Below are 21,538 nucleotides of genomic sequence, written 5' to 3' on the forward strand. Positions count from 1 at the left end.
GTTAATTAAACATGAGAAGGGATATGCGAAATAGCATTGTCCTTCCAGTGCTGTGTCTCTGCATATCAAAATAAGTGAAGTAACGCTGCTGCGGCTTGTTTTCTAAAACACGGTGTAGAAATACACGTTCTTGACACACCGGCACTGCCAGGGTCACAACTTGAGCAACAGCATCTCTGCAACCCAGTTCAAGATGAGGACAATGAAAGCCCGAGCGTGCCTCCCCACCTCAGACCGCTCTGCTTTGGTGGACGAGATGCTCCCTGTGCCTGGACCACATGCGGGTGAGGGCAGCACCCAGGGCCAGTGCCAGCTCCCTGCTCCAGCCACCAGCCCTGGGGCAGGAGCGTTGCAGCACTTCGACACTGCTCGGTTTGCACAGGTGTTACAGAAAACACCAGCTTTGGAGACGCTCGCCCTCGGGGTCTGTGGGCAAGGCCAGGTAGGAACGGTTTTCAAAGGTGCTGGCACCCAGCTGGTTTTCAAAACTCCTCAGGCTGCACCCTGCTGACAAGTAAGTGCCCTCTACCTCCCTCACCACCCACTCAGTCAGCTCCTGAGGACATCCCCCTCAGCTCTGCGGGGTGCAGGAGCATTGCATCCCTCTTTCATGGCATGCAGGAACACCCAGCTGCTCCAGACAGGTGCCGGCACAGTGCTGGCAGCGCAGGCAGGGCCCCGGCAGCAGCGCAGGGCACAGGCACACTCATGCTCCCGCTGCGGGGACACGGCCGGGCAGCCAGAGCAGAAGCAGCGATGGGGGACGTGGCACTGCCCTTTCCAAGGCAACCAGCCCTCGGAAGGGTCCAGCCATGTCATTAACCTGCCCTGAGAGGTATCCCCCCCTCCCTGGGATGCTGGCACCCCCACAGCAGTGCCCTTTCCAGAGCCTTACCCAAACAAGGATCCCCACTTTCTTTTGCAAAGTCAGCACCAGGTGACAGCTTGAGAGGTGACAGGCCCCATCGCTTCGAGGTAACACCAGATTTATGTCAATCCTGGCCCATCACCTTCCTCCTGCCAATGAAGAGGCAGACGGAGGATCCTGCAGCGCATCAAGGAACCAGCCCAGGGAGGAGCTGGCAGTGCTGCTGGGGAGCCCCGGTGCCCCCCAGGGCTGCCATCCACGGGTCGCAAATCAAACAGCTCCAGCTGATTCTCGTGTCAGAAACTAAGCACACTTTGCTTTGTTTATAGCTATTACTCAGAAAATCTCTTTAGTGCTCCCAGTTGTTTGCTGGGGTCATGGCTTCAGCGGTCCAGGTGCTCCAGCAGCTGGCCGTGCACCCCACGCCACTCACCGCCGCTCTGAACCAGCAGGACCAGCCTCATCAATGCTTCGCAACATCCTCAGCAGATGCAAAACCCTCCGGCAAACTGCCGCGCCTACCTCGCAGGCTCTGTGCTGGAAAATGCAGCAATGGGATCAGCCCTCGGTGTAATTTCTCCCCTCTGCATGATGCAGATCCCAGGCTTGTGTTTTCCTGCATTAAGTCTTCCCCAAATTCATCCCTTCTGGCTTTTCAGCTCACATCAGCATAGAAGATTAGTTTTAATTTTAAGCCAAATAAGCACGATTGTATCTATTTCCCTGAAGATGATAAGGCACATCGCAGGCTGGATTTGCAATCTCACTACTTCATTTATTTAGTCCTTCTTGGAAAACAGATAAGCTCGCCCATCCAAAGGCAGCATGCACGCCCGCACTTTATCACAGCAACGCCTCTGTCTTTTCATGAAGAACTGGAAATGCTCAAATTATTAACTATCAAAGCAGAACACTTTAAAAATGATAGAACGGCACAGAAATTGTAAAGGAAAGCAGATCAGTTGTCTGGAAATCTCCCAACAGCTAATACACTCAAATTGTAATCTAAATGTCTTTTTGTTTTGAATTGTCTGGGATTAGGGTTGGGAAAAGACTCAATTATTCTACTCAAACTCTTCTGAATTATTTATGAAAACCAAATAAAGGATAAATTGGGCACTGATGAACTGAGGACCTGGCGGGGAAGAGAAAGTTGGGTACCAGAAAACAAGCAATTCTCCCTCAATAGGAGTGTTTACTCTTTCTCCCCGTCCGCAGGAGCTGACAAATTGTCTCGGCAGCTCAGCTGCCCCGCTCCCCCCGCCACCACCGCAGCCTGGCCAGGCGCTGCCCTCCCCTCCCAGCCTGGCAGCGGGATCCAGTTTATTGCCTATCGATCTGCCGGCAATGGGGAAGGCCAAACCGACACGCTCACTTTATTACCTCTGCTCGCTCAGGAACTGCAGGCAGGTTTCAGCAACGCCTGGAGATGCATCGCCCCGATGGCCAGGGGCCAGGCTCGCCCCGTGCTAGCATCAGCTTTGAAGGTGGGGGCAGAGAATGTGAAATTGCAAAATCCCAAGATATTTTTGCCTTCGTATTTCCAAGCAAGAGGGACCGAGAGTCAGGGTCGGAGTGCTTGCGCAGCCTCAGACCCCAGGCAGAAGAAAAGCACATGGAGAAAACCTCCTTCTTGGTCCCTGCTGATCCCACAGCCACGCAGGTGAGCAAAGAAGAGTGTTTCACAGCAGGGCAGGGCGAGGAAAAGGCAAAAAGAAGGGAGGTGCCCAACATTCCCCTGGGAATTGCAGCAGGGAGGCAGACGCAGCTACTCCTGCCAGGGGCTGCAGCTCTTGCTCCCCATCACCAGCCCCGGGCACCCACGGCAGGACCACCCCTGCACCCCACTACGGGTCCCAGTGCACCCACCACCACCTTCCTGCAGATTACAACACGCAAAATGTGGATATTAGGAGTGAGAAGTAATAAAAACACTCCTGAAGGTACTGTTCCTCGGCACGGCATACCCCACGAGGCAGCAGCAGCAAACCAAGTCCTGTACGAAAGCAGCAATCGATGCAGCAGCTCCCATCGCCTCCTCTGCCGCTGCCACTCCCCAGCCTCACGTCTCCCATCGGCCTCACGTCTTACTTCCCAGACGGCTTTCCCTGCTCACACCTGTGTCACTCCTACATGAGGCAGCAGGTTAATTCCCGGTGTGATCACACCGACCTCACGCCATGGAGCAGGCTCTACCAGAGCATCCCAAGGAGGACACTGACCTCCCCCAGCAGCTCAGGCCACCAGCACAGGGGTCCTGCTGCTCCAGCTGTCCCACCAGCCATCTGGAGAAGCTGTCTGATCACACACACAACCCAGCCAGATCTTTTTGTGTAGGAAACAACTTCTAGGCAATTACTGCTCCCTGGACCAAAGAACCACTGGGCAGCCAGACTCGAGCTCACCCCTCCTGTCCCAGCACCACCACTGCCACCCTGGTCCTGCGGATCCAGCCGCTCTGGGTCAGCTCCACTTCCAAGGTCTGCAAGCCTTTAAGTTACCCTCGGCACTCACACCTCATCGGCCAGGCAAGGCTGTATTACCCAACTCTACTATCTCCCCATCCTTTCAGCCCACCAGTTTGTGGTGTTGGACTGATTACCTCCCCGGGACAGCCCGTCCCAGTGGTCCAGGAATGCGAAAAGTCACTGGGACACCAAAGCCATTACATTCCCCAATGATACATCAGTATTTTTTATTATTTCTGTAATTTGCTGTTGTGAAGCAAAAGCTGTATCAATTTCATCTCTCTCAAAAAAAAAAAAAAACAAACCAAAAAAAACCCCAGCTAATTAAATAGAACACATCATCAGATTTTCACATCCTAATGCTTTACTTGGGTCCAGCCTGGTGCGGGAAGGATGCTCCTGTGGTTATGGCAGAGACCTGCAAGGCAGGGGCTCGATTCAGCTCCTCTCTGAGCTGCACTGCCTTGAACACCGAACATCGGCCGCTCCGCCTTGCCGAGGGTCTGCTGCCTCACCCTTCGGATGCAGCCCTGCAGCCGCTCCCTGCACCCTGAGGCAGCTGCGAGGCACCTCTGGGAGCTCTCACATGGACCAGCACCAATTCACCGAACATCTGGACAACCTCAGAGAGAAACACTGGCCCCTGGGAGGAGACGTCCCGGCACACAGTGCCTTGCCATGACGGGAAGAGCGATGGGCATGCCATGGAGCATCACAAACGCTGCGCTCCCATCCCTCCCTGAGCAAAGGGCGCTCAGGCTGTGCTGCTCTGCAGCAGCGTTCCTGTTCCTCCTCCTCCTCCGCCTCTCCCCGCAGCCGACCAGCCCCTCTCCCAGCCTCTCCCCCTCTCCATGCAATCCTCCTTATCGGTTCCCTCCAGGTTCTTTGACTCACTCACAAACCCCTCTAATAAAGTGGCCGGGCGATCTCACCGCCATTCAGCTCCTGCTTTACATGCTCCGTCAAGGCCTCTGCTTTTCAAGTGATTGCGCCGCAGGTCTGAGCCCGCCACTTACCCCCCCAGCCCCACACACCGACCCAAAACCACCAAACTCGGATCCCGTGGCGATGACTTTTCGCTCCTACGAAACCAGCTCCTGGGTGAGAGCCAAAAAGCCGTATCTGTTTTGGGCTTTAAATCAAAACGAATAGAAACACTCGTCTAGCGCTGGTTTTAATTAGCTTTTCAAACAGCAGCCGGCCCAGGGATTGCCACAGAGGATCCGGCACAGACGCTCGCACCTGGCGAGGCCTCGGCATCGCCCAACGGGGGTGCTCATCGGGGCTGCGGGCCCCAGGCGCCTGCTGCAACCCAGCCCAGGTGAACACCAGCTCGGAAGGAACCAGACAGCTCAGGCAAACACAGATGGGCTCCAGCAGGCCGGGTCCCCACGCACCCAGCGTTCCGAGCCAGCGGGAATTGTGTTACACATTTTCCCCTGCATCCGCACCCAGCTGACCTTGGAGCTCTCAGACCTTCCTCCTGGGGCAGAGGGACAAGCTCCGTCCCGCCTCCCAGTCCCGGGATGGGATGCACTTTTTCTTACACGCAGTAACAGCTGTACCCCTGGAAAGTTTTAGCAGAAAAAAACCCTTTGCAAAGCACTCCACACTGCAAAGCACCACTATGAAACAGAAGAGAAATGAAGCTCATCGTTCAAAACTAAGCGCATGCTGGGAAGCACAACGTGCTCACTGGGAAAGGGTGGACAGGAGCGATGGGAAGGGACTGGCCACAGCCTGCATCTGAAATCACACATTTGCATCTGTCCCCTCCTATGACCCAACAAATCTGCAATCCTTCCCCGATGCCCTCACACCCGCAGCAGCGATGCAGGACCTCGCACAGACGACCTCTCCGTAGCGCAGGCAACACCGAAGGACGGGCAGCAGCAGGTCACCGCACCAAGGATGCGGGAGTGCTTTTTGACACCGAGATAACAGGTTTTCTTTAGATTTTAGCCCAACACACCTTTTTTCCCTGCCTGGCTGCAGTCCTGGCAGCCATGTCCCATGTACCCCCCTGGCCATAACCCCCTTGCTCCATTCACACGCGGACCAGGGGTCTCCGACTGCCTTGGCTGCATGGCTCCCCCCTCATTTCCAGCCACTGCTATTAGCCCTTCGCTCTCTCAAGCATAAAATTGTTTGTTGTAGCTCATGAGTCACAAGGATTTTTAGAGAAAGAGAAAACAACGGGAACAATGGGAGCCCTGGGAATACTTTTTGGTTGTACAAACTGTCTTCATATCAGCTTGAGCCGGCACCTCCATGGGTGCAGCCCTCGGCTGCCCAGCCCCACTCCCCTCCACCCCCCCCCAGCCCTATTTCCCTGCCATTATATCACATTTTTCTAGCCCCTTCTGAAATGAGACGAGCGGTGACATTCGGTAGCAAGGCTCTGAAACTCGGCAATGCCTAGTGTGCATTTGTAAGCAGTGACATTATCTGCCTGTGGGGAAAAAAATACTTACTCTTATGTTCATTTGGGAGCCAGCCTGCTATCTCTTCATCTAGTCTTGTTTCCTCTTGAAATGCTGAATGTTAAAGATTCAATGAACAACAGAATTTAAAATAGGAACAAGAAGCATTTTTGTCTGGCCCTTCTCAGCCTTCAGAAGACAATAGTATTAATCTGTTATCCCCATGTCAGCTTGGGAAAAGTGACAAAGCCACTGCAGTCAAACCTTTCAACAGAGACGGATTTTCTCCTCATCCAGCCCAGTAGAAGCATGTCCAGTCTTGCCTGGCCATACTCATAAAAGCCTTTCTTCGAGCACCGAGGGCCCAAGGACTAAATTCGCATTGCACTGGCCATTATATACCTATCACAGGGAAAAAAACAGGATCTAATGCACCAAGAATGACTTTTTAGAAGGGAAACGACAAGCGTGTTTGTTAAAAGGGTTAAATCCCTACAAAGAGATATAAAAAGACATCTTTCAAAACTCGGAAGTAGTATCTAAACAAGGCAAGCGGAAAATAATGTAAATTGTATAAATTTGTGGTTTCCCCTTCATCTTGAACCCTGCCTGCAGCTGTGGTGCCCTCGCCTCCAGAAGGTCCAGGCCGAAGGAGAAGGGCGATGAGGATGTCCGGGGAGACCAGCAGCACCCTCAGGAGAGCTGAGACTGCGCAGGGCTCCTCAGCTCAGCAAAGGGATGGCTGCAGGGGTGTGAGGCAGGTGGTTTGCACAAAAAAAGCAGGGTTTCTCCCCTGGCCCAGCAATATACTCCAGCAGCACAAGTCCCTGCAGGGTCGTGTTTTGGAGCCTAAGAGCTAATGACTAACACAGCGGCTACGGCAGTGACTCAGAGGCAGCATCCGAGGGAGTCCCCGGGCCGCTGATGGCTGGGAGCTGGCAGATAGAACCGGTGACTATCATTACACACTTGCCTTGTTCTTCTGTTCTCTCCTCAGACACTGACAACTGTTCGCTGTCAGGAACAGGAGAGAGGGCTTGATGACTGCAGTCTAACCAGCGAGGCTTGTGCTCAGATCCCCAGCAGCCCTATAGCCGGGGGCAGGATTGCACTAATGTGCCACTAAAAGAAGCAGAAACCTGTACTCAGGCACATCCTATTCCCCGCTGCAGACTCAGCATCCAAGACAGGCAGGACCTGAGCGAGCATCCCCCTCGCCCCAGCTCCCGGGGCAGGGAGGGCTACCAGCATCCACTCGCAGGGCTCCTTGGCCAGTGGCACCCAGGGGTGGGTACTGGCCACCACACTCTGTCTGAGGCCAGGTTCAGCAACAAACCAGCTCTAATGAGATTAATTAAAATGACCAGACTGGTAGACCGCTATCACTGCAGATGCAAGAAGCTGCTGGCAGCTGCCCACATCCATCCTCTGCCTACAGGCAAGGGCAGGGCAAAAGAGCCATGCCCCTGCCTGGGGCTCCATCAGCATCGCACCGGGGCTCTGCCTGGAGGTCTCTGCCACCCATGCGTGGGGCAAGGGAGGACAACTGTCACCTCCGCAAGGGAGGCAGCCGAGACGGGGGCCTGGTGCCTGGGACATGTCGCGAAAAGAGCTTGGGCAGAGCCCCGTGACAGGCACGGATAAATATAATCACCCTCCCTGGCAATGGCCCCCTTCGCGGATGTTTACAAACAGCTCAGTACTTTTCCATGTTAAGAAGCTTGTTTTTCCAGATGCCTTGTATAGGGTGGTTTTTAATGTGTATAGTTAATCCCTTCTCACAGAGTCTTTCATAATAAACATCACCCCCTGACCTGGCTAATAACTATGTAACACTAATGGTTTTGATTTTTTTTATCTCCTGCTCAGGTTGTCAGGGGGAATGCAGACAGCAGCTCGCGGAAAACCAGGGACACGACTTTGAGAGGGGCAGGAGAGCTCGGCGGTTCTCCATGCACACAAACCCCCCAGCTCCCCCAACCCATCCTCCAGCGTTGCTGCCCCTCAGGATGAGCCCAGACCCTCTGCACCCAGGCAGCAACTCAGCTCTTGATAAAGTTACAAGCCATACATAAACCTGGAGATTAGCGTTTTAAAGGGCTTGTCCTGCCCCAGAACATTTGGGGCAGACTGCTGGGGGGGGGGCGGTTAAACATTAGATAATACATTCACCATGCTCCCCCCTGTTACCCTCCTGTGGTTTCCATCCTCCGTGGGATAGCAAGGAGAAAGTACTTCCCTGCTCCATGTGAAGTAGTTTGACAGAGGCTGGGTTTACATTTTACACTACTCAGTACTTGCTCCAGTGGGCCACGACATCCATCCCAGCCTGTGCCTGAAATCCTCCAGAGCTCCTGCGAGAAATCCCTGAGGACATGCCGAACCCTGCAGCGTTTGGCAGGCAGGACCCCACACATGGACCAGACGGATGCTCGCCCTAAAAGCACAAGTTGGGTCTCTCATGGAAAAGTTTGGAGGACAGTGTCATAGAGGAAATCCATAAACCAGCGCTCACTGGAGTGACCTCCAAACCATGACCGTTCCCCACTACAGGTCTCGGACCTGCCGTGCGGGGCAACCCCACGTCCAGCCCCAGGGACACACTCGGCTGACCCTCGGGTCTCACCTGGAGCCGAACTGAAGCAGACCTGGCTGCCAGCAGGAGCCCTGGTAAGGGGAGCGAAGCGGAGGTCTGCACCGCTCTCGTCTGCTCGGGCTCCCACCACGCTTCTGTACAAGATGGTTTGTCAGCTTGAGAATCCTGGCCAAACTCCAGCTTGAGTAATTGCACATCGCCTCCAAAATTCCCCTGGAGTTTCAGTTCAGACAGGCCACCGAGGTTCACTTTCTGTCCCAACAGTTGCTAAGCCGGGCACTCTTAAGCCTTTGCTCCACTTTATTCGTTCCAGAGCTACATTTTGCTGAGAACTGTCCTCTGGGCGTAATGGAGCATGACGCAGAGGGACGAGCCTGGCCTCCTTGGGCCCCACGTTTGATGTCTCCCTGGGTGCTGTGGACTAAGATCTAGTTTTCACTCCAGCTGTTGTGCAGCAGCAAAACTTGGAGCCAGGTCTGACCATCCTTCACAAAGTGCCAACGCATTTTCACTTGAAGTCTTGAGCTTATACCCAGTGACTTCACTAGCAGCCAGGTAAACTCCTAGCTGGGTGATAAACTAATTCATAGCAAGGACAAAAGCATGTCTGTACCAGTGGTGCAGACAGAGGTGTCCCAACACAGGCTCCCTGGGAGGAGGGTTCTACTGGGCAGCAGAATGGCACGTATGGCACTGTTGGTGATGCACGAGTCAGATCCTCGTGCATGTGGCCAGCTCTAACGCCAGGCATCTCTGTGGGACTCCCGAAGGCACCCACGCAGCTAAGGTGGTGCCTTTATGGACACATCGGGCACAGGGACGGGCAGTTATTTCAGAGAGGGGGTAACAGTGTCCCAGGAGGAGGAGATGCCCTAAATGCTTCATATATTTAATGGAGGATACAGCTCACAGAATACAGCCCCTCCCCCACTTCGAGAGAACACATCTATAACAAAAAAATGACATTACCAGCCCTAAAGTGCAACTTCCCAACAGCCCTGTCAGCAGCCAGTGCCACCTGCACCCCTGGTTCTTTGCTCTCTGGAGTGCTTCCAATCACCCCAGCTGCTAACAACAGCGTCTCAGCCCCTCTCTTTACCCAAGGCACAAACAACTTGGCCTTTCCAAGTCTCTGTCCACCACCAACACATTCGATATATCAATGTAAATCCATCAGAGTGGTAAGCACCAAGTGCAGCTGTAATTCAGGCAGTGACCACAGGAAAACCTCAAAATCTCTACTCAGCTAGATGCAAAGGGAGTATGTTAGGCTTCTGCTTACCGGGCCACAGCCTCAGAAGAGGTGATGTGGGGACTTGGGGAGGATCTTACAGCCTGCAGGTAGGCACTAGCCATGCCAGCTTCACCTGCTCCTAAACTCAGCTCTGCTTGACTTCGGAGCCTGGTCCAGAGGAAAGGGAATGTGAGAACAACGTCCCTCCAGCTTTGCTCACGCTGCTCTTGAAACAAAGATGACCACCACTAAACAGTGCAGTTGCTACAACAGCAGCTCATGCCTGGTATAGTTTCCACGCCTAGTGGAAATGTATCCGAGGTAGGCAAGGGAAAGCAGGGCACAGCATCATCCCTTCCAGCACGCTCCCGGGAACCACAGCTCCTCCTGACCTGGCCCCAGACCCTGCGGGGTGGGCAGGGGCAGTCTGGGCAATGCCCCCCAGGCTGGGCAGCACTGCCTGCACCAGCTGGCAGCCAGGGAAAACCTCCAGCAAGGTCAGTCACCAGTGGCCTCAGCTTAATGCCCTTGAGCCCCGTGACAGGAGGAAACCAACACAACATAATCTGCAACTCAGCTGTGCTGTCTCTCATTTCACGGCGCTCTTGTACCTCCCACTTATCCCCGGGGAGGAGCCTCCACGCCACCACCGCACCACCCTCCCCTGGCACCAGCACCACCCCTGTGCCATCAACAAACAGGCACCCAGGCAGGCACCCAAACCAGGGAGCCTCAAGACGCAGCCACCCCAACGCCACAGGACCTCCCAATGCCACCCAACTCAACCTCTTCCCCCTTGCATCAATCAGCAGGGATGGAGCGGGCACAGGACCCCCCACCCTTCATCAGTGATGCCCGCCAGGTCCCTGCCAGCTGGGCTGGGGCTCTGCAGCGTGCGCTCGGGCTCCTCGGGGGATGCCCTGCCCTGGCACCCACTGCCCGCAGCCAGCCATGGGCACGCCAGTCCCCGCTGCACCCGAGCGAGCACGACCCTGGGGGGAAAACTCTCCTTTGGCAAAAGCCTAAAAGCCCACGTACCTCAGAGGGCTTCTTCTCCTTCTGCCGTGACCAGGTGGACTTGGTATTCGGAATTTTGGAGCATCTGGAGGCGGACGTGGCGTGACCTGCAATGAGGCAACAGAGACAGGTTACCTGGAAAAAGGACGAAGGTTTTTCTGTATCTTTGTCACCAGCCCCACTGCCACTGCTACAGCCTCCACCAACACCGTGGGTCAACGCTAAGAGGCAACAATACCTTGACATGGCATTACTTTCATGCATATCTCAGGGTACTTCACCAAAACAGACTAACATCACTCTCCTGCTGCTATGGATGATGAAACAGAGGCCTCTGACATTTAAAAACATTGTTTTGAAATGCAGACACAGAAATGAGAAACCCAAAGTCATGAGTAAGAAGAGCTTCTAAAAGGAAATGAGCCAGGGCTCCCTCCTGGAATTAGGAATCTATTGGGATCAGGAATTAAGGAGATAAGACTAAACGTTTTCTAACAAGGATGCTTAAAGACAAGCTGCTGAACTGCTCGAGGACTTCAGACCCCATGGTCAAAAATATTCACCAAATTGGGTAAACCTCCTCTGCTCATGCCAGGACTAATAATTTCCACGCCTGTCTGCAGCTCAGCATCTAGTGGGAACCACCCAACAGGACACATCAAGCGAATGCACTTAACACTTTTCAGTAGTAAGAGAGCATCTGCTTTGGGATTTGGGATTACTTTACTCTGGGAATATTACAAACGGACTCTCAGCATTCCATCTGGAGCACTGTCATCACCACCGCTACTGCCTCCACAAGGCAAGGGCAGCCTGAATTGTGCTGGGCTCATTATGTTATTGATCTTTATTTCCAACCCATATGCGTTACTATCACTTAAAAAAAAGCTCTATGTATTTGGTAATAATAAATAATAAGCTAATTACTGGCATCTTTTTATAATAAGATCTTCTAAATTGCAGGACCCCTCCAGATTCCACTATATAAAAATCCTTTTGCAGACATGCAACAAATTAACTATCAACAGGCTTATTTAATGATTTTATCCTTGGATCGCTAAATAGGAAGAAACAACACTTCCACATAAGCAACTGCCAAACACAATGGAGCCGTGCACGCAAGGACTTCAGGAGGACCCCTGGCCAGGAGCCAAGCCGGGACAAGGGACCGGGGCTGTCTGGGCTGTGGTACCACCGCAGTGGGAGATGTCCCTCCCTCCACCAGCTCAGGCAACTGAGTTTTGCTGTAGTTCACCCTGCACTCTTTGCTTGCGAAACCCACTGTCTTGCACTTCCTAAACTGAAGACCAGATCCGATGGCACCAGTCGTTCCCAGAGGACAGCTGTTCTTCTGACTGCAGTGCCAGGCTGGATGTCATTAAGGTGGGCTCCACAGGAAATTTTTTTTTTTTTGTTACCATTTTGGTACGTAACAGGACTGCATAGGCAAAGCCCACAGCAGAAGTTCCCATGCTGCAGCCACTGGGAAATGCCGCTTTACTGGGCGAGCTGCTCTCAGCGCTGCAGCAGCAGCCCCACAGCGTGTCCTGAGCGATGGAGTCCCTAACTCCCACCTTGCCCCCTCCTCCCAAGCTACAACGTGGTGCAACAACTACGGAGACTTAGATAACATGCCGCTACCATCCTTTCCTGGCGGAGGCATAAAAAAGAAGGTCATCACTTTCTTTACAATTATCCTGCAGGAGAGCATTTGTCAACAGCTTAGATACCACCTGCAGCATAAATATCCAAGCCCAATAGAGATAAGGCCACGTTGTTTAATACCATGATTAAAGATGCCTTACCCCCGAAAGGCAGAGAAGCCAGCTAGTGCGGCTCGGCTGGGTAAGCCTTTGAGCATCTGGGGATTAGGAGACGGGAAGTTTGGAGCACAGCTTCCAAAACAAACCCCTTTCTGAGATAGAGATGTTTTATTTTACAAGAAACAAGTTGGTGTTGACAGAGCCTGAAACACTTTCTGTAGGCACGGCTCAGCCCCCGACCCCGCCGGGCTCCGGCAGGACGGGGGTCCCCTCTGGCAGCCAAACAGCAGGTTCCTGTCGGTGGTAGCGGTGCAAACTCCACTCACGCTGACAATTTTTTTGGCTAAAGCTGTGGGAACGGCAGCCAAACCCAGCAAGATCAGCCTTTCCATAACCCCCTGTAATCTCCCCATCATCCTGTTAGGAAAAGGCCCAGAAGTTTAGTGTCTTTAGCAAAGTCCCTTTCGTTCTCGGATATCCAGCAGCCAGATCCTGTAAAGTGTGGAGAGCAAATTCCTAGCACAGCCCAGATGAAATTACTGTGACATTCGTAAGAAACCAAGAGCAACTAGTAAGAAACTCCGGAGCCCAGACAAGGGATTAGACTAGTGCCTTGAGGGTACTGAACGCTACGGCACTGCGGTATGTCTGCAGTGGGTGAAACCCTGGAATCAGTGGGAGAGGAAAGCGCTCTATTTATAGCCAAAATGCAGCACATTTGCACATGTTTATTGTTGAGCACATGCTTCTGTGCTTTCCTGAATGAGGATGAAGTGAGGTAGATGTTGAAAAGCAAGCGTGGGCTTGCAAGCTTTGCCGGCTTGCGCCTCATCCCTTTTCCCACATCACTCTTCAGCTCGCAAGAAAGGAACAAGGTGGCTCCGGTTTTATCCTGACTCCAGCAAAAACTTCCCCTTTACCCAGTACAACTCAATCAAGAGTTAACTAGTCTAGGCTGCAGCTCCCAGGAAAGGGCAACTTGTCTACAAAGGGTGCTTGCTTTGTTAGCAGCTTTACAATCGGCAGCCCTCCCTCGCCCAGACTCCTCACACGAGGGAGACACTCTCATCAGTTAAGAGGAGCCACAGCCGAGCGTTTAAATTGGTATCAGCTTGTTGCTGCATTTCTGACAAACCCAGCCCGGCACACAATTCATTGTGCAGAGACTTCCCAGTAAACGCAGTATCTTCCGCTCTTTGCAAAGTAATTATTCAAGCGTTTTCCCTGCTGGAGGTGAATCTCATTCAAAGCCTTGAATTAAAGGTCTTACTGTCAGTGGTGTCTGAGTTATCACTGCTGATCGAGTACTTGCGTCGTTTTTCTTCCATCTGTAACAAAAGAAATTGAACATTACACTTAATGTCCAGGAAACTCAACTCAGCACCAAATCACTGTTATTCTGAATATCCGCACACCGTGTTATCCCAGCCCCAGCCTCACCACAGGCAACTACCCAGAGGCTTAATAAAAGGAAGAAAACAGTCCTCATAAGGCTTTTTTTTCCTAAAACTTTAAGGGTGTCAAGCATCTCTCCACTAGCTTTCCCCGCTCCTAGGAGGTACAGCCAGTACACTCTGATCACTCAGCTTCAGTGGCAACCTGCCCATGCAGGACTGGTGACCAAATGGCTCTCCCTCTGCAAGAGCATCGCCACAGGAGGATGCCCCACCATGGACCGCGGTGCTGTTGGACAGGACAAAAGACATCCTGTGAACCACCCATCTGGGCTGCAAATTTGAGCAGCGCACAGACAGAAGCATGGAAACTACGCACACTCTCAGTATGTCTGCAGGGGGAACTCCGAGCATCCCCAAGCTGCAGAGGACCCCTGTGTACAATCAGCCTGGGGTTTTACCCTCTGACTCATCTTCCCACTCGGGCAGTAGCTGCTTCTTTTAAGACTTCTGCTGTATATGTCACACGCGTGCCAGCCAAGCCTGAAGCACGCTTCCCATCACCCAGAGCTGCTCTGCTTGTGCCAACACAGCCGGGCAGCCCCCCACCGGCACCACAGCTCCCGGCGGGGCCAGCGAGCGGCTTCTGCACAGCTGCTGTGACTTCTCCATCCTCTCAGAGACAAAACCACAGCAGCGGGTACCACTGCACCGATCAGGACAGGAGACCCACTTCAACCTAAACTGCTGATTTGCACTGTGACCATGAACAAGCCACAGAACCACTTGAAATCAGCAGGTCCCCCTGAACTCGCCCCTCAGGAACCCAGCGCTCAGAGCTGGAAGTCAAGCACCTGTACCAGCAGATGCTTAAAAAAAAAAAAGGCGGCAGAACCAAAAGAAAAAAAAAAAGAGAATTAAACTTTTGAAGACCCCAGTTTACCAATGTGTCTGGTGGACGATCAATGTGGCCCCCAGTACAGGGCTTGGGGAGCTCTGGATGGGAAGGGCTACCCACGTACCTGACATCTACCCAGCAGGCTGTGAGCTAAAACACACCCACAGAAAACAATGTGATCGCGTGGAAGTCTCCCTAGCACCTTCCGAGATACTCTGTAAGAATCTAAGGGTGTTAACATAGCACACACACTACTGCTGCTGCAAACGATTAAGCGGGAATGATAATAAAACACTGGTTTTGTACGGTTCAGTCACAGCAGGTACTAGCAGCCCGCAGACTGGATAGCAGGCTAGAGCATGCCACTTCCCCCCAAAGAACAGGAAAAGTTCCACATAAGCATATAAAACCCTTGCAATGCCTGTATTTTACAATATATGTGCTATGTTTTATCACACCATTATAAGGGATAATACTGCAAAGTACCATAAACATTTTAGCTATCAGTGTTGTGGCAAGGCATTGCCCTGTCAAACATGACTTAAAACATTCCTTGAGAATATGGCAATATCAATACTTTCCCCCAGTGATTCCAGGGGAAACAGATGTTATTAGACCAGCCTTGTTCCAAGTAGCCATTAGATTTTGCTCGAGGAAAATGATATTGAAGACAGCTCTAACTGCAGTTTACTTACTTTTAGTGGAAATTCTACCTGAACCTTTTAAACTGGCTCCTACTGGTTTGAAGTGACAAACAAGCTTTCGCAGCACAAAGCCAGAGTTATGCTTTTATTGATTCTGGAGTTCCTAGTCACAGAGATTAAAGAAGCCAAAGCCAATGGGGAAAAGAAACACCGGAGCTGAAGCAAAGGAATGCTACTGATAGCCAGTGAGGCTTCCAGTGTCTTCCATCCTTGCCTTTACAGCAAGACATCACTACCCTTCCAAGGGAGGGAGAAAAAGCCGTATGATTAATGCACAGCACAGGTGTCAGGATGCCGGGACTGGTTTTGGCTCAGATATGTATGTAAGAAAATGCACTGATCATCCCTTTAATTGAACTTTGTCCCTGCATCCTGCCTCCATCCTACACCTACCCACACAATACACTCCTAGGCGCTTGCTCTATGAAAGCATGAATTCACATACAGAAGTGGTTCACAGTGCAGGTAAATAGTGGCTCTACTTCAGTAAATCATTTTGCCACTGTCTGGCAGGATCCAAGACAGCATCCTCTGAATCAAACTGCATTACATTGCTCTGAATGAAATTCTAGCTTGAGCAAAGTACGGACATCTGCACACAGCAGCACCGCAAGGCAATCACTGCCTGGGTAGGGAAAGGCACACAGCAGCCCACAGGTACACGGGAGCAAAATCTGGGGCCAAAACCTCAGGGCTCAACCAGGCCCTGTCAGAAATCAACTTGCAGGCAGCGCTAAGATGATGCTGTTTTCCGAGGGACTCATATTCTTGAGCAGCCAAACAGTAGTAAACCCCACGGTACTTAAAGAGGAATTTACTGTAGAAGAAGGGTTATTGGGCCATTTCCCCATCTGGAGCACAGGGTTATAAAATCTGATGGTGGCTGGGTGAGCCATGGGCTCCCCACACCCCTCCAGCAACCAGCGGGCGGGGGACCCATTGCCTCCATCCCTCTCACTGCCAGGGCTGGAGCTCCTCGCAAGGAGCGAGGTCTCAGAAGCAATCCAGTTGGTGTACTTAAGCAACTTAAAAAGTCTCCACAAAATACAGTCTCTGCTCCCAAATTAATCTTCTGTTTACATTAGAAGCTAATTTCACCTTTAACTGACCCATTCCCTGCATGGCATCGTTACTAAAGTCATAAACAAATACCAAAAAAATTTGTAATACTTTGAAAAGGTCGCTGTTAGGTCAAACTTGGCCCAAAATCTAACTTTTACAGAGCCAGAAACCAAGAGAAAGGTTTCTATGTATGCTTGCTTAAAAAATTCAAACAGAAACAGATGTGGGTTTCTTTTATAAACAAATGAACATCCCCCTGAAGTGTCTGCAACTCAAATCCACAGGCATAGCCCTGCTCTAATGCCTGGAAACCCAAAAACGGAATGGCTTGCAAACTAGCACATGTTCAGCATTGCCTTTGTTCAAGCTGAGAAAGGCAGATAAATGCTAAACCAAGGAAGATGAGGGCCCAGCATCAGCCTAAACAAATGTAAATCACTAGGGCCCAGGACAAATTAGCCACAGGACTGGCGGTAAAATTGAGATGATGGCCTCAGGCTGTCTGATGCTGCCTCACAGCAGGGGAAGGCTGAAGAAGAGCTTTTGGAGATGCAATTTTGCCCAGCCCATGCAACCTGGGAGAAGTGAAGGCAGCAGCACCCATCACACACAGAGGTGCATGTGCCCTGACCCTGCGCTCCTGTCCCACCTGGGCACTGCTCCCTGGGCAGCCCCACACTCCCACGCACACTAAACTGAAATGCCTCATCCAGCCTTCCACCAGCAAACAACTCCTCCACCATCCCTGTGCTCTGGGGAATCCGCTGATGCTTCCCAGCTCCCCACAAACTCTTCCTTACATCAAGTCCACGTGGGATTCAAAGCTCGGAGTGGCATCACAGCACCCTGCGCAGGGGCTGTTTGCAAGGATGAACCATTCTGGACCTTGGCAAGCAAACTAGAGAAATTCATACATGCCCACACTCACTGCTTCCACAGGGAAGAGGCAGAGAAACCTGCATAAGTTGCAGTAAAAAGAAAAAGTATTTGGTCATCACCTCTTCCCAGCGCCCACCCGCACGTTAAGGGATGCGCCGCGCTCGGTCCCCCTGCGCCGTCACCTCTGACGCCGTGACAGTTGAGCAACACCGGCTGAATTATGCGCTCTGTTTGCGAGCTGCAATGAGACTGCAGAAAAACCACTTCCCTGTTTGTTCTTCCAGCACAGAAATCGGAACACAAACAGAAAATAGTGCCCCCAGCGGCACGCACACCGCTCCGGCCAGCCCGGACCCCGCTGCCAGGCACCCCCGCTGCCAGGCACCCCCGCTGCCAGGCACCCCCGCTGCCATCGCCCGTGCCCAGGCGGGTGACGTGGGGTCGAGGGGCTGCTCTCGACGGTTCCCCTCCGCGTTATCTATTTGCTCTGTCTAGGAATACCAGCCCGTTGTTAGAAAGTTGAATAAGGAGGGTGGAGGGCTGGAAGGTCCCAGCCTCTACACCGCAGGACGGCTGTCCTGGTCGGATCGCCGTTTCTCATTAACAATAGTGGAGTCACGCGCTGCTATAGGAGGCTCTGAGAGAGCAGCAGCATCCCCCACCGCAGGCACAGCCCCAATTCCACCGTAACAGAAGAACAAACTTTTTGACCGAAGGATGCGTGTCGGCGGTGCCAACAGACCGTCAGCAGACCTTGGTGCACAGCCCTTCACACCTCGGGGGAAGCCACGCTGCTCCTTTCCGAACCTCCCTGGTAACCCTGCAGAGTGTAAACGCAGAAAGGCGCGATGCTGGTACCCAGGAACGCTCGTTTTCTGGGCAGCGGGAGCCTGTCCCCGCCAGCCGGGGCTCACCTGCCCCTCCGCAGCCTGCCGTCAGCTCCAGCCTCTCCAGCACCAGCCCCGGTGCCCAGGTGAGGAGCGAGCCATGCCTCTGCTGGAGCAGCTCTGCTTGCTGCCTCGGCTCCCTGGGGCAAAATTTCATCTCATTTAAATTTAAAACAAAACAAGCCCTGGTTTACTTCCTGTGCTTTGCCTTCTTCCACATCTACATGGGGATTTTTTTTCTTTGCTCTTCACATTTATAACTTCGCTTGCCTCTTCTGACTTGTTACCCTCTAATTATCCAATTTTTTTTCTTCAGCAAGCCCAGGCAGAGCACAGGTAATCGCAAAGGTTACTGCATTCGGGGCCACCCCTGCCCTCAGGCAAGGAGGGAGCAGGCAGGGACACCGGGCAAGGGCAGGGACACCGGGCAAGGGCTGGGACACCGGGCAAGGGCTGGGACACCGGGCACGGCTCCTCGCCGGCAGCCGGCTGCCCCATCCTGCAAGTCTCTGAGCATCCGCAACTCAGAGGAAAATCAACAGGAGCTATGGGCACTCCAAGCCCTGTACCAAATTCCCAGGGTAAGGCAAATTCCCAGGGAAAGGCAAAGTGCAGATCTCATTCCAAACGCCTCAGCCTGAGGACCACCTAGCCACCAACTTTCAGAACTTGGTGGCAAACGCTTTAAATGAATCGCATCTCCCTGCCTACAGACCTCACGTGCACCCTCCCATCCTTCCCTCCAAGCCTTCATTTTTGGACATCTCCCTCAATTTTCCTAGGAAAAACAAATTTAACCTTTGATTTAACCTTTCTGCCAGCTATTTTTACTTCTATCTCAAGCTTATTTTAACCTCAGTAGCCAATAAATGCTTAAAGGTCAAACACCATTCCCAAGAGCCGGGCTCCCTACCCCTGGGAGAAAGGCTGAGATTACTGATTTTTTTCGTTTAATGTTTGTTCCCCCCAAGCAAGATCCCCTCTTAGCTATGTCCCAGCGGTGGGAGGGTCCAGGCTCAAACCCATAAGTAAACAATTTTCACTGTGGGTGCTCTGAGGAGCTGGGAGTTTTCCTTGGGAATGCCATCCTTCCTACTCAAAAAGCGCTCAAGATGTGCAGGTATGACGATATATATATATAAATACATTAATTTTTTTTTGTTACTGTTATTTTTTCCCTCCCGATTGCACCCGGGGCTGACACCCAGCAGCCCCCCACCCCCCCCCGCCGCCTTTGCGGCGCTCCCCAAGTTGCCGGCCGGTGCCTGCAGCCCCCGCGGGGGGCGGCGGGGGGCGGCGGGGGGCGGCGGGGGGGCCCGGCAGGTGGGGCGCTGCCAGCCCCGCCGCCCCCCGCCGCTCGGCAGGTGGGGAAGGGGCGCGGAGGGACGGAGGGGAGGCCGGGGACCGGGAGCCGCCCCGCGGGACCCCCGGCAGGGCCGTGCGCCGGGGGATGCTGCAGGGGAGCGGGGCCGCCTGCCGAGGCTGCCGAGCGCGGGGAGCGGGCGGCGGGGAAAGCCCCGCGGCGCGGCGGCCGGGAGCGGGGGGAAGGAGGGAGCGGGGGGAGGGCAGGCGGGAGCCGGCAGCCGCCACGCCCCCGGGCACCGCCATCCCGGCCCCGCGCAGCGCTCCGCGCCCGCGGCCCCGCCGCTCCACGGGCCCGGCCCCGCGGCAGCGCAGCGCGGGCGCGCAGCCCCGCACCCCGCGGACACCCCCCCCGGGGCCGCGCATCGCCCCGCGGAGACGCGGTGCGTGCGTGTGTGTGTGTGCCCCCCCCCTCCCCCCCCGCGGGCAGGGCGCGCAGCAGCCTCTGCCGCAGTCATTAATTCGGGAAATAAAACGGCGAAGCGGCGAGGCGACCCTTTAAAAGTTCTTGTTTACATTCCCGCTGCCTCCCTCGTACACTTTAAAACAAGAGTGACCAACATGCGCAATCCACCCCTGGAAATGCTGCACATCCCCCGCCTCGCAGCCGGGGGGTGGGGGGGGGAGGGAGGGAGGGAGGGAGGAAAAATAAAAAAATAAAAAAAAAATTAAAAAAATAAATAAATACGAGCAAAGCAGGGGGAGCTGCAAAATAACCATCCGCTGCAAAATAAGCCCGTTCCCGACGCCAGCCCCGCCGAGCCTTTACCTTTGCCAGGAGAGTGTCCTCCAAGAGTTGAGCCTGTCTCTCGGGTGACGGGCGGGAGGAGGCGGGGGGCGGGGGATGCTCCCGCAGTCCCCGGCCGGGAGAGCCCCCTCGCCGGCTCAATCCGGTGTCATTGCCGGGGCCGCGCCGCCCGGGCCCTCCTCAGGAGCGCCCGCCCGGCAACTCCATGGCTGCGGCCCCGCTCCCAGCCGAGATGGCCGCTCCGCGGCGGCCGGGCGAGCCCTGCCCGCCTGTTTCTCTTTCTTTTTCACCCCGCACTTCCTCAGGCTCTGCTCGCCCCGCCGCCGCTCGGGCTCCGGCAGGGAGGCGGGGAAGCGACTTTCGGAGCGGGGACGGATAATGGTGGCGGCGCTTCCCCCCCCCCCCCAACACACACACACCCCTCCCCGCCCCAAATCTTCAATTTCTCCCCCTCCTGCGCCTTCCCCCGCGGCCGGGCGCAGCGGCAGGGCCAGGTGCGGGCAGCGCGGGTCCCATCCCGGGCCGCGCCGCCGCCGCCCGCCCGTCACCCCCCCCGCCGGCCGCCGGGGCCCCATGGCGCTGCCCGGAGCCCCGCACGCCCGCCGGCCCCGCAGGCGTCCCGCCGGCCCTGCACACGCACACACACCCGCACACACACACACACTCCCGCCCGCCCCTCCGCCCCCCCGGCTCCGCGCTCCGCACAGGCGTACACGGGGCGGCTTCTGCAACCTTAAAAAAAAAAAAAAAAAAAAAAAAAAAGCTTATACTTAAAAAAAAAAAAACCACACCACACACACACACACACAACCTTTTGGCGCCATATTAATGACGTACTTAAAATTTGCCATTTCTCCTGCGTCAAAAAGACGGTTCTTGCCCATCGCGGAGCGGAGCCGCTCCCCCCCCCGCGTAGCAAACTTCCGCGGCTGCGGGGCGGGCCGCCGGCGTGGGAATCGCCGGGGAGGGCCGCGGTGCCTCCGCGCTGCTCCGCGGGCCGCGCCGGAGACGCGCAGCGCCCGCGGAAAGGCGAGCAGCGGCGGGGCTGGGGATGCGGCTGCAGCCGCAACCCCCCCGGGGGGAGGTGGCGCCCCCCCCCCCCCCCCCCCCCCCCCGGAAAAAAAACAAACCCCCAAAACCCCAACTTTGCAGAGTTTCCGCGGGGAGGACCGGAGCGGTCCCTCCCGCTCCGGGGTGACCCCTCTGTGCCCCTCGGGGATGCCTGGGCTCAGGGC

General features: G+C 54.4%; 1 protein-coding gene across 4 annotated transcripts in view; it reads right to left on the reverse strand.

The window, feature by feature from the left end:
* JADE2 (jade family PHD finger 2) overlaps positions 1–21,272 on the reverse strand; it is an 84,008-nt gene extending 62,736 nt beyond the window's left edge. The window contains exons 1-3 of one of the 4 annotated variants that reach the window (XM_056348343.1): positions 21,141–21,272; positions 13,640–13,697; positions 10,628–10,713 (exon numbers count right to left, since the gene is read on the reverse strand). In XM_056348343.1, the coding sequence (XP_056204318.1) occupies positions 10,628–10,713; positions 13,640–13,697 (144 nt within the window). In that variant the 5' untranslated portion in view covers positions 21,141–21,272. Of the gene's footprint in view, positions 1–10,627; positions 10,714–13,639; positions 13,698–20,324; positions 20,969–21,140 lie in introns of those variants that run through there. The other 3 variants (XM_056348344.1, XM_056348345.1, XM_056348342.1) reach the window with 3 other exon arrangements.
* Positions 21,273–21,538: the final 266 nt, after the last annotated feature.

The sequence above is a fragment of the Falco biarmicus genome, chromosome 8, assembly GCF_023638135.1.
Source record: "Falco biarmicus isolate bFalBia1 chromosome 8, bFalBia1.pri, whole genome shotgun sequence".
In the NCBI taxonomy this organism is placed as follows: Eukaryota; Metazoa; Chordata; class Aves; order Falconiformes; family Falconidae; genus Falco; species Falco biarmicus.